General features: G+C 43.1%; 1 protein-coding gene across 2 annotated transcripts in view; it reads right to left on the minus strand.

Annotated features, from left to right (window-relative positions):
* Positions 1–13,676, minus strand: part of HOMER2 (homer scaffold protein 2) — a 65,904-nt gene that overhangs the window by 10,081 nt on the left and 42,147 nt on the right. For both annotated transcript variants that reach the window (XM_049812557.1, XM_049812558.1), the window contains 4 exons: positions 12,824–12,955; positions 5,844–5,936; positions 4,380–4,519; positions 2,673–2,829 (listed from right to left, as the gene is read on the minus strand). In XM_049812557.1, coding sequence (XP_049668514.1) covers positions 2,673–2,829; positions 4,380–4,519; positions 5,844–5,936; positions 12,824–12,955 — 522 coding nt within the window. The remainder of the gene's footprint in view (positions 1–2,672; positions 2,830–4,379; positions 4,520–5,843; positions 5,937–12,823; positions 12,956–13,676) is intronic.

Consider the following 13,676-nt stretch of genomic DNA (forward strand, 5'->3'; position numbering starts at 1 on the left):
TGGGGGAAAAGCTCAGAAAACCTCTCTGTATAGAAAAAAGCAGCACATTATAGAGACTGTGTTGCTGCACAGGCTGGCTAGTCACCAATATGATGACTTTGCAGCTGTAGTAAGGCAGTGTTTTGATAATCTCTTCATATCGAGGCTACAGCTGCTGAGATGTGGCATGTTTCATCAGTTAATGAGAACAACTTTTCTCTGCAACTGTATAGAAAAGTAAAAAATTACACTGCAAATGATGATATTTTCTTAACACATACTGTTCCAGTCTCTCACTTCTCCCCTATCCAACAGAGACTGGATATAGGAACCCAAATCATATAACAACTAATACCAGTTTGTTAATGTAACATCAGTTAATACAGCTCTGGTTTGATCTCTGAATTATCGTTGTGCACACCTAAAATACACGCGAATAGATAGACAGTATCTGCCTTGGGAAAAAGCTTGCTCCATGTAGATCTTCAGTGCTGACAGACAAGCCAGGCCACCTCCAACGCTGAAATACTATTTGCAGCCTACTGACATACAAAAAGATACAAAATTCTTTCCCTCTTTGAAAGCAAACACTAAACCAAAAAAAAATCCTCATGAGACTGTGTGATGGGTTGACCCTGACTGAACACCAGGTGCCCACCAAAGCCGTTTCTATCACTACCCCATCCTCAGCTGGACAGAGGAGAGAAAAATACAACAAAGAGCTTGCGGGTCGAGATAAGGACAGGAGAGATCATTCACTAATTACCGTCACGGGCAAAACAGACTCAATTTGGGAAAATTAACTCAATTTATTATAAATCAACCAGAGCAAGGTAATGAGAAATAAAACGAAATCGCAGAACACCTTCCCACCACCCCTCCTTTCTTCCCGGGTACAACTTCACTCCTGGATTTCACCACCAAACCCCCCCAGCGGCACAGGGGGACAGGGATGGGGTTTATGGTCATCACACGTTATTTTCTGCTGCTTCATCCTCCTCAGGGCGAGGGCTCATCACACTCTTCCCCTGCTCCAGCGTGGGGTCCTACCCACGGGAGACAGTCCTCCACGAACTCCTCCAATGTGGGTCCTTCCCACGGGCTGCAGTTCTTCATGAACTGCTCCAGCGTGGGTCCTTTCCACGGTGTGCAGTCCTTCAGGAGCACACTGCTCCAGCGTGGGTCCCCCACGGGGTCACAAGTCCTGCCAGAAAACCTGCTCCGTGGGCTCCTCTCTCCACAGATCCGCAGGTCCTGCCAGGAACCTGCTCCAGCGCGGGCTTCCCACAGGGTCACAGCCTCCTTCGGGAACCCACCTGCTCCAGCATGGGGTCCTCCCCGGGCTGCAGGTGGAAATCTGCTCCACCATGGACCTCCCTGGGCTGCAGGGGGACAGCCTGCCTCACCAGGGTCTTCACCACGGGCTGCAGGGGAATCTCTGCTCTGGCGCCTGGAGCATCTCCTCCCCCTCCTTCTGCACTGACCTTGGTGTCTGCAGGCTTGTTTCTCTTACATGTTCTCACTCCTCACTCCAGCCGCTGTTTTTCTCCGTCCCAACTTTTTTTTTCCTTCTTAAAAATATTATCACAGAGGCGTTACCACTACCGCTGATGGGCTCGGCCTTGGCCAGCAGCGGGTCCGTCTTAGAGCCGGCTGGTATGGGCTCTCTCTCTCTCAAACACAGGGGAAGCTTCCAGCAGCTTCTTACAGAAGCCACCCCTGTAACACACACCCACCCCCACCCCCCACCCCCCCCCCCGCTACCAAAACCTTGCCACACAAAACCAATCTAGACTGATACAATCTGATCTCTACTCCAAATGTCCCAGTATTCCATCTAAGTGAGCAGGAAAAGTATACAGCTTTTCCAAAGACATTTAAAATGAATAGAGTGAAATTATCCCTGCAAGCAGTGCTCACGGAAACCAGGCTCCCCGTGCCCAGGTCGGTGCCAACCCCATGTGGGGCTGTAACAGACAGCACAGTATTACTTGAGGGACAGTACAAATGACTACTCTAACCCGAGGCTTTAAAAATTTAAACTTCTGAATTGTTCTCCGCTGTAGTGACTACTCACCCTCAGTCTTACGCTACTGAGAAACGCTGTGCTCAGTAACGGAGGGGAAAAGGCTTTTGACAATGTCTCTTGGCAGGTTTCTGGATGAGATGCGCCCGCCAATAGCACCAGAGGACCCCCCAGCTCACAGCCCGCAGTGCTGAGGGCATAACTCATGTCCTCATTCCCCTGCCCACCCTTGGGATTTGCTTCTAATACTGAGCGGTTCCCAGCTTGGTTTCCTGTGGATAACCAGGCCATAGCCGCGCCTTCTGCTCAGTCATCATTTGGCAGTGTTTAAGTGAGCTTTGAAAGAGATACGCAATAGTAATCCCGCTTTTAAAACCTTTCCGCTTCACCACTGCAGCCAGCAACCCCTGCTGACACCAAGTCTCCCAAATCAAGAGGCAGGGAGCTTCACGTGATGTGGCAGCACCAGTCCTCCCGCTGATCCGCGGCCCTTTGAACTTCCCTGCCCGCTGTGTGCAGAGGGAAGCGGCTGCCTTAACCCCCTCTCCCCGTCCACCTCCCTTTCAAAGATAAAATCAAAGATAAAGCAGCAGAAACCCAAGAGAAAGAGCAATGGCGGGAGGAGCAGGCTGGAAGAGACGGCTCTCCTGTGCGTACGCTCTGCTACCTTGCTCCTGAGCTGGTCGTTTTCCTCCTTGCAGGCTGAGAACTGCTTCTTCCAGTGCTCGATGCTGGCTGCGGACTCCTGCAGCGCCGTGGTCAGCCGGGCGTTGCTCTCTCGCAGTGTCTGCAGCTCCGTCTCCCACTTCTTCACATTGGATGAACTGAGAAAAACAGGGCACCATTAGGTGGCTTCACCTTATAATCCTGCAGCTCATTATTCTTTACCTGACTGCAAACTCATGGGGTGCGTTTACCAATAATTTGTTGTTATAAGATCTGGAATACTCAGATGTACGTAATTGCCTTTAGCTATTGCCCGGCCAAGGAGAACGTAAGCCTTAATTTGACTGTCTCTGCCAAAACAAAGGGATCTATCAACTCCAGCGACGGTGACCTGTGTGTCTGGAACAAAAGTCCTGCTGTCAAAGCAGGCTGTAGGGTTAAGCTGACAGCTCGGATCCCCACCATCTGCAGACAGGGGTTTTACTCCGGCACTGCGCACGGCCTGCGCTCACCTGCAGAGCTGCGGGGCTGTGCCTCGCTGAGCACCCGCTGCAGTGCGGGCCTGCGGACGTGGGACCCGTGCAGCAGAGCGACTCTACACATTTGCAGATGGTACGATATTTCCGAACAGAAGATGCCAGGGGGCTGACACCATCTACAGTTGATTTTTTTTTTAATGCTCAGCCTTCAATATAAAAGTGTTACATAATGCTGAAGAATGAAACTACTCATTCCCCAAAGCTTCAAGCGGCAGCGTAGAGCCCAAGATTAGAGAGTGAATGGAAGGAAGGCTTTGAAACTCCCTACGTGCTTGTTGCTACTTGCCTGTGGAGGTGTCTTCAGCAGGAGGAATGAGCAAACGTTATGATTTGAAATAGGTTACGCTATTGAAATGTCAATAAAGAGAGATGATGTACTTCAAATACAATATATGCAACCTTAGAATTGCTCACTGGGTAACACTGCTTATGGTGCTGCTGCCTTATTTTTTAAATAGCTTTTTAAGAGTGGCTTGATCCTGTTGGATTTTCTTTCCATTCACAGATACATTCACATGCAAGAGGCAGACAAGGCAAGATCCCAGTAGAGAATTATTCTATTTTAATGTTGTAACTTTGCATATTCCAGCGCCTGTATTTTCACTAAGGCTGCAAATTACTCTTCTCAGCATTTTCAAATAATTTATCATAGCAAAAAATGTGACTTCAAGGGGCATTGTCCACAGCTTTAGAAACATCCCCCTAAGACTTCAAAGCAGCCCAGTGAAATTATATTTCTCACTTCAACTTTTCATGGTTGAGTTCATTCCCTTTTATAATTTTAAATATCCATATCTATTTTCATCAAAGTAAATGTAGCAAACTCAAAGAGGAAGAGAGATTGGTTTCACATGTTATCAGTAGCAATTGCTCCCCCATGGCTTTAATGTTATTTCTGTAGCTCTAAAACTTCACAAACGAAGGTGGTTATAAGAGTTGGCATCAGCAGAATAAAAGAGATCTTACTTCATCATGAACTACACCAGGAAAAAACCTACATGGTAAATATCTCTCAACTGGATACCAGAAGGTACTTGCTAAAATCTGCTCATTCACCCATTCTGCTGCATCATTTTAAATTAATGCAGTTACATTTGAATAATTTCATTAGCCATCAGATAATTACAGCATGCTATTCCAGTGCATTTCAGGTATTAAAGGAACTTCACCTTTGGGCTAGAGCAATTTTTAATTTATCATTCTCAGACTTGAGGTGTGCCTCAGCAGGACCACTGTGTGATGCCTTCTCATCATCTGTCCCGTTCACACTAGATGCTCGAGTGGAAGATGGTGTTTCACGTCCAGATTCCTGCAGCACAACACAGAAATGAACACTGGATATCTCCTGCAACACCACAACACCAATTTCTTTGTAATCTTGATCCCACACCTCCCTGCTGAGACCTAGGCTACGTATGCTGAGCTGGCAGAACAGTGGTAGCAACCACATACTCTTTACATCTTGGCTGCAAAGCTGGTCTGTTTAAAAAGAATGAAAAAATTATAATCATACACAAAATGGAAGTTTAAAGTGTCCAAAAAATTTTTTTAAAGTGTTTTAACGGACAAGGCTTATGTTTTCTAAAGGTTGTTTAGGTTTTTTCAAGATAATGAAACAATACAGCGCACCTGGAAGCACACAAAATCCGAACCAAAAATAAAAAAAAGAAGATACTGCTCCTCCAGAGAGATGCCATTCATACACTGCTTGGTGCTGATCACCAACAGAGAACAAAGTGAACCATAAAGGCCATGACGAAAGTCTTTAAAAAATGAGTATCCAAAGTCAGCCTCTCAGACCGATATTTGTGAACCCCACAAAAGGGGTTAGTTGCAAGACTAAGAGCATTCAGCAGCTTTTTTCTGATCATGCATCTGAATTCCTCTCTTATCAAAATTCATCTAACTTTCCTCCGAACATTAGCCCAGGCCAAGAACACCCACTGAACAGGGTTCATTCTTACCTAACGCAATCCATAGGAAATTACAGTCAAACATACGGAGAGGTTGGGACAACATTCAACTTCTTCATTTTGTAAGAAACCCAGATCTCCCTGGACAGAGAGGCACTTGGCTATATCAGGGTGTGCTGCCTAGAAAAGCGTACTGTGCAAATATCCAAAACAAGCTTCTTCCAACGACTCACTAAAGCACTGTCTCTGTTCCCACACCACAGCTGTCCGTAGTCACACCTAGGCAATGAAACACTGCGGCCACAAAGTCACTCTCTCCATTGGCAAACCAAACTCCTACAAAAGTATTTTAGGCAGATGACAAAAAGAAGTACCCCAATGAATCTCATTTACTGTCTGCTGAAGCACTACACCGGCTTACTTTCCAGTGACCCAAACTATGTGTAACAGTACAAATCAAGAGATGTATAGCCTTCCCTGTTATTATATAACAGCTCAAGAACTGCTGAAAAAAATTAGATTTAAATGAAGGCAAAGAGCATGGATGGATGAAAAATATTCCTCTGACAATGCTAATGTCCAGCAGCTGACAATTACCTTCAGCAATCTTCATTTTATATAGTTTAAGCTTGCTGCCGGAAGCTGGTACAGTCCATTAGAAAATTTAACTTCAAATTATTTATCCTGTATACGTACAGGTATTAAAGCTAAATTACAAACCTGGGAATGATTGCTTGAGGTCTCAATTTTCTCTTGAGATCTGTCTCTCGCTAGTTTGGCAGCTTCTTTTACTTCTTGGAATTTCTCTGCAAACTGGAAAAAGCATGAAAGATATTTATTAAAATGATATATCATCTATTAAACTGTTCAGATTACTGTCTTTATATGGTTCATAGGTCTCCAAAACTGAACAACTGATTTTGATAATTTAAAAATTTTGGCAAGAAAAAACATTTAAAGTCTTTGGCAGGGAGGTTCTTTCAAAAGGAACGGGGGTGTTTCTAAAAGAGGGACATCTCTGTAGTTCTGGCCAATCACAGTAAAAACCCATGGAGAAAAAGGAGCTATTAGTGTCTCCTGGTTTGAGTTGGTTTTGTTTATTTCCTCCCCCTCCTCTGTCTTACTTGGTGTTGACAGTCTATTAAAGTTGAAAGCATAAAAGACATATGTTTGGATAAAAAAATTATCAATGGCTTCTATTCCTAAGAGCCAGTCAATTAAATTAAAGAATGCAAATGAGCTCATCTGCAGAATGCAAGCAAGGGATTATCAAGATATAGAAAAAATGAGAAGAAGGTAGCTCAGAATGTATGATGGAGCCATATGAAAAAAAGAGCTTTTCTGGTCTAATTTTCTTATTACTGGCAAAAATAAATGTAGAAGACTTCAGGGAAAGGCTGGAATGCTTCCTGTAAGATGGTTATATCAAACTGAGGGAGCCAGGGGAAAGGAAAGATAAAGATGAAAAATAATGATCCCAATCTCTACAAGTTGCTGTAGGACAGCTACTCCTAAGCTAGTCTGGCACTTTTGAAATACGAGTATTATCACATCCAGTCAGGGTTGCAGGGCTTTAAACACTTTAAACAGTGTTTCAAGTTTTAAAAGAAGGATTGCAAAGATAGAAGAAAAGGCATAATACATAATTTATTTTTTTAATTAAGATGTATCCACTATAAGAATGGATAACTCTGTCTTTCTGCTAAAGCAGCTTGGTCTTGCTTGCCTGCGTTTTGAGAAACTTGAAATGCTAGAAAGGAAAGACATATTAAAAGTAAAAATATAAACAGATGTTTTTTATTGCACAGTTTGTGAATGAGAGGATTGCCATTATATCCTTGGATAATTCAGAACACTTATGACAAAACTGTAAATAAAAGCATGAAAAACCCATCACATTTTATAGTCAAGGAGTGGGAAGAATCATTATCCACTTATTAATCTTCTAACTTTCAGATTTACAGCAGGTATTTAGCATGCCCTCTCTCAGTAAAATACTGGGACTGTAAAGACTGATAAATCGTCTCCAACTGGTGTAAGAGAAATCTGGATTTATATGTGGAGGCACCTGTGTTTTGTATAACACACAAATGGAAATTTCCACCAAACACACATACATGATTCTTAAATCAGATGGATGAGCACATTCTCAAAGCTGGGTGAAATTTCAGGCGTGGACTATGAATTGTGACGATGCTTATGAATGAAGATTGAACTCTCGAATCCAGCTGTTGTCTATACAACAGCTGAAATTGCGTATGCAAAGTACGTGCTCTTGGATGGCAGTAGTTGCTATCTGATGACATGTGCAGTCACTACACACACACAAATGACTTGATTACCTTTGTAGCACTATAAAGATCATTAGGAATAACTACATTACATTTTCGCCTTAAGTGATTTAACTCCAGCTTTACACAAAATGTACCTCCTGCTGTGACAAAACAGCTATAAGAAACTGATTATTTCTAAAATATTGTACCAACAGTAAGTTCTACACTTGGGTTTCTTGCAAATAGTAAAGGGCTGTTTTGAGTCTCTCTTTTACAATAAATCTTTATGGGCAAGTATGAAAAATTTATGAAGGTTCTTCATGGACTATATGAAATATGAAAAGACAAAAAGAATTGGAAGTGATCTATCAATTATTTTTTTTTTGCAGCTATCTTCATAAACCACACAGGAGACTGCTGTGAAAAATTGTGAACTGAGAAGAAAAGGGCATTTTTCCACATTTCCATAATAAAAAATTGTATACGACTGGCAAAAGCTAATCTTCTTTATAAAACCAATAATGATCTCATTGCACAATAGATTTCAGTCATGTCTCTAGTTTACCAACATATGTATTTAACACATTTGCTTTTAGAAACAAACACAAATAACTGAACCTGTCACCATCTCAGTGACAGATCTTCTGCTTTAAGAGTCAAAATATTACCCTTCATTCTTGTTGCTGTTACAAACGTTAAGACAGCTGTAACGGTGTAACGGTGGTGAAAGACTGTCTCTGGTTTTTGTTTACGCCATACACTTGGAAACAGTCAGTCCGTAGTGTTCTGCTGCCACTTCTTTTTCATTCTTAGCTAATTAATACCTGCTAGATTTTATTAACAGTCTATTTTTGAAAGCTACGGAGGATCACTTGGCTTGTTATGAAATTAAAGCCTTTCACTTGATTACTCTTCTGAGCGCAGCAACATGGTGGTGACAGCCCAGACTTGTGTAGCATTACCAACGCTAATTGCTACAGCAGCAGACCAGGCGTTTCTGAAGCTACCCAGATCCCGAGGCCATCTCTGAGAGTGATGGCATGGCCACAGTGTCTAATCACTGGCAGAAATTAGAGAGATGCTTTCTCTCTAGTACTTGATTTCTTTTGTCCCAAACATAAATAACTCACAAATAATGGATACTACAAAATCATATGCCACCTCCAGGATCTAAGTTGACTTTGAGATATCAAAACATTTCAACAATAGGGAGTGCTAGTTAAAAAGATGAAATAATCTTCTGTTTAGTAAATGAAAACTTGGTAAATGTGGTCTTGAGGGCCAATGCATGTATAAATACCCAAAACCACCCCAAAAAATCATCATGCTCCTTCTCCTTCCATCTTTACTCCCTTCAGCTCCCATTTCCTCCACCCTCGTCCTCAGGCAGACAAAGTTCCCCAAAATTAGCAATATAAAGACTGGAGTAGGAGAAACGCCAACTAAACACCACTTCAATAGCCCATCATGGTTTATATGACGTGTCTTCCCATGCCCCAGGAAGCTGTGAGACTAAGCTGCAATATGGAAAAGATTCGCTGCTACCAACACTTGTGAAGCCTTTTAGTCTAAGGCTGCTGCAGCCCACAAGCACTGTTTGATTACAAGTCTTGGCCAGTGAAATTTAATGGGGACTCAAGGATGCTCCTGTGCATTGCACGAATTCTCTGCAGCCAGCTTGTCACCTGGAGAAATATATATATATTTAAATAGACCTTAGCATTTTATACATCAAAAAGCATTATTTTCTATGTGTAAATTTTAAGCTCCTGATCTGGCACTACATTTTACGTCTCCTACTGACAAATTGTACCACTATCAGATGAAACAGCTGCTCCCACCCAAAGCAGTCTCATAAATATTTCATCACCCTCTTGGTTCGCCGAAGGCTGGGTGATGCAACGTTCCCGTTGGGGAGCACCGCCGTGCCGTGACCCATGACGCACACGTTGTTTTGCCCACGGTTTTCTATGGATAAGCCCTTAGTACTGGGCAGATCAGCAGCAAACAAGACTGTTACTCCAGAAAGTGGTAATTTGCTCTAGTACCGCCAGTGCGCTGCCAGCACGGATGCGATGCTGGTTGGGCCAGGGGCGGCTGCGTTGTGTGCTGGGGGCTCTGCTCCAAGCTTTCTCCCCTGCAACACAGCACCTGGCAAATATAGCACTCATAATGTGTGCACGGATGCATAGAAATAAAGTCCAGTGCTTCCCAGATGCTGGATGCAGTTGCTTTATGATGTGCAAAGTCTGGGCGTACTGGGTTTCTCACCTGTATAAATCGTTGTCCCTATGCCCTTGACTACCTACAGCTCCTCAGACAGCATGTCTGTGTGGAAGCATCCTGAATGATAGCAGACATTTTATTTAACTGCTTCATGTGCAAAATACGTCACTACCTTTACAGCACCAGCCCTGCCTCTTCATCACACCCTGGCACACCATTAATTCTCCTTTGATTCCTGTTTCGATTTGGCTGTAGCAATGTTTGAATAATGTCTTGAGACCTTTCTGAGGCACGGGGTAGGAAGGGGGGGAAGGAAGGTCATGAGTCCTGCAAGAGGGGAGAAGGACCCTGAGTAGGACATCAACTTTAAGCCCTGGGATTCTCCCAATCACTGTGAATGGTAATTAGGTTACTAGGTCACTGAATGCAGTTTTCATTAATGGCTCATGTTTAATTTGAACTGGTTTTCCCTATAGGTATGCATTAATGCTTAAGTATCTCAAGAGAAGCAGGGCATTAGAAGGAGGCATTACCTTTTATTAGGCCAACCGATATACTTAAAAATGCAGATGTTTTCAGTTGTGCTAACCTCTTCTCCTGTCTCATTATTATTCATTGCTTTCAGCAGATATTTTTCAGCTTTATTTATTTATTTATTTATTTTAAGCCAGGGCAATCGATCTCTGCTTTAGTGGGTTTTAGTGTGTTCTTCAAATTCCTGACTAAAAGCTTCAGTTATTTCCAATAAAACTGGCAAGCTTTAATTTATATCTTTTATAAGAGTATAATGATATTAACATAAAATGAAACTTGATTTTACTGTTCCCAATACACTTACACATCTGTAATTTCTGTGCCACCTCTGATCTTTCTTACTAAGGGTTCAATAATTAAACTGAGGAGCATGGATGACAAGGGATATCTTCATCCCATTGCTTTGCGTGGTGGTAATAGAAGGTTTTCTTACATTTTCCAGCTAGATAACTGTCAGTTGGGTTTTTTTTAAGCAGATCATCTCGAACCATTTTCAGAAGTGCTCTCCTTAAGCTCCCCTTTGATATTCTGACCAGAAAAAAGTCTGCTGCTTTGGAAAGCTTTTCCTGCAAGTAGAAGGCTGTATTATCAGCAGTGGGTTCTTCAGCAGATCTTGCAGTGCAAACAGATGTGCAAACTGATCTGGAGAGAAACACAGCTGATGCGGAGGCCCCTGTGCCCACATAACATGTTTTTCACGTTGGCTGTAGTCTGGCCACACGAACATTAAAGAGCTGCTTTCTGATACCAGCATTAAATTTATTCAAAGTACGTGTTTGGACAGTTTTGGAGAATATGGTAAAATCTCTCTGATGAGGGTGCAAGGACCTCCAAATGTACCTTGTGCCTTGTTATACCTCTTGTCTCCTGAGCCAGCCTCAGCACCACCTGCTCCATGCGGCGCATGGTGCATGTTTAACCCCAGTCAGCACTGACGTACTGTGGGGTCACCTGTCACGTTGCAGCGGTGTGACCTCAGTAATCCGGGATTAAAAATTACTATCCAACGGTGCTAATTCTTTTATTTGGTGTCCAAAGGTTGCATTGTATCATGCTTATCTGTTACTCAAAACAAACCATTGCCCTAGGTCCACCTTAATCCTCCCATATTCCCATACTACTTACTATGAGCAGCTCTGCCGCAGGAGTGGAGAATATGCGTAAGTGAAATGAGCAGTCCTCTACACTTGAGTAAGCATCATAAAACATAACCATCACCAGCGCCTCATTTTTAAAAAACAGTTTTACATGTGATTGATTGGGTGGCCTTAGCATCCTAGAAGAGCAGATTATTGCCATGGTACCTTTATGGACATCCCAAATCAAAAAATAATTTAACATGAAAGGTAAAATATGCTTTACCTTTAAGAAATACTTGCAAAAAATGCAGTTCTCTGGAAATTGTAAAAACTCAGTAAAGCAAACTTAGTAAAATAAATTCCTATAACAACCCAGTTGATGGAAAAGTCCTCCTTCTGTTGCAATGGTCTGCCATTGCTATTTTAGACACTACAAGAAACATCTTGTTCTCCTGACTCTTTTCTTATCAAAGCTCACAAGAGGACAGCAACACGAGAGACTCTGTGCCATGCCCAAGGACACAATTTTAACTGACAAAACCCAGTGCCAAGTAGCCATGCTTCAGGTGTCAACTATGTGTTAGATAAGTAGGGGTTTTTTTACTACATGAACAAACAAACATCTCAGCTGCTTGATGGGCACTTGACAAGACCACTAGTCTAATGACAGAGGACGTATTTTAAACTGCTGGTTATTCATTACAAGAGGCAGCTCTAGGCTTTACAAGCCTGCTGTTGCAGTCAGTCCCTGGTCCAGGGAAGTGTTGCATTAATACCAAACCCACGGCCAAGTTTGCTCTCTGAGCAAGTTTGCTCTCTGGCAGCTCTGCCAGCAAACCCGGCATCAGACCTCCCCGGCTACTCATCCCCCGTCCCTGCCACTGCTCACTGCCACCTCCTCAGGTCTGTGATAAAGAAGCTTTAGGTCAGCTCTGCAAATCACACCACTGAGCTGAAATGCCAAAAATGCAATATTATCTCAACCCAGATCGGTTTACCGAGCCCCCTGAAAGCACGGCCCCACCAGCAGTGGTATCTGCAAAACCAGGGCACCAGCAAGCCCTGGGGGGCTGGCAACTCCTTTACCTTGGTTAGCTACCAGTGGCAGCAGGCCATCAAAATGCACATTTCTGAGGCTGGGACAGCAACTCTCTTCCTTCAGACACATTAGGCAGCCCTAATGTCAACAGTCCTGGCATATCAGTGGTTCCCTTTGCTGTCGGTGCCACTGTCAGCTGAAATGAGCACATAGGCCAGGGAGATGCCAAAAAATACTGCAGAGTTCAGGTTGTTTCTGTAAATATCTGAAAACACAAATGCTTTCAGCCATGTTGGGCATGATACCATCGAGATCACCGCACTAGTACCATCGTCAGCAGTCAGATTTAAGTTGTAGTTTTGACTACCGTTTGCAATACTGCCTGCTTCTGTATATACAGACATTGGGTAATTACAGGAGATGGGCAGCTTGCATGGGTGAAGAGGACTTGCAGAAGCATGCAGCTCAGAAGTGGCTGGATGGGAATATGCAACTCTAAATTAACAAGAAACAAGACAGCCTTTGCAGAAATTCAGTGAGCCCTGTTACCTTTGTCAGCTGCTGCTCGGAGGGAAAGCCCAAACCAAACACAGTATTTGCTCTGCTGTCCGCCCACTGGCCAAACTTCTGCGATGTTTTAGTGAAGGTCATATTAGGTGTGATTGTGCTGTTTATGATCACCTGTTTAAAAGCAGATCAAAAAATAATTAAAAAGTAGAAGCCACATTGGAAATGCATATCCTAGCAACAATATCATCCAAAGCAATGAGCAGTCTAAATTGGGAAATTGCTGTATTCAGAAGATTTTTCCCAATACAAAACAGTTTCTATCTTGTCTTACTTCATGCAGGAATTTTGACGTTTTCTCTTCTTTTTCCAAAGAACTATCACAGTCCTGCATTTAAACACGGCTGCAGGAACATCACTGAACTCAAAGCAACAGCAGGGGCAGGAGCTATAAAATTATCCTGGCAGAAATGAAGATGCAAAATCCTCTTTTTTCAGCATTACAAAGGCACATGGCTACTTCCACCATCCCGCCAGGCACCCAGGATGGCCCGAGGCCGCCAAGCAGAGTGTCCACCAGCAACACCTGCCCTCAGACTGGAAGAGCAAAGAGATAGTTCTGCATTTCTCCATTTGGCCTAGGGCCTCCACAAGTAAGATGCCAGAGTCATGTCAGAAATTTAAAAAAAAAAACCCAAACAACACAAAACAAGACAAGGAGAAACTAATAGCTTAATAGTGAGTTTAACTTGGAAGGGTGGTGAAGTGCGTCACCACCACCACCACAAATGCAGTATCAAATGTGGGCCTCAAGACAAATATTCTGCCACTTTACACAAGTCAACTAATACCTGTTTCACCACCAGCAACCTTGAAAGCAACAGTTGTTCTTGTA

The sequence above is a fragment of the Accipiter gentilis genome, chromosome 10 (assembly GCF_929443795.1).
Source record: "Accipiter gentilis chromosome 10, bAccGen1.1, whole genome shotgun sequence".
In the NCBI taxonomy this organism is placed as follows: Eukaryota; Metazoa; Chordata; class Aves; order Accipitriformes; family Accipitridae; genus Astur; species Astur gentilis.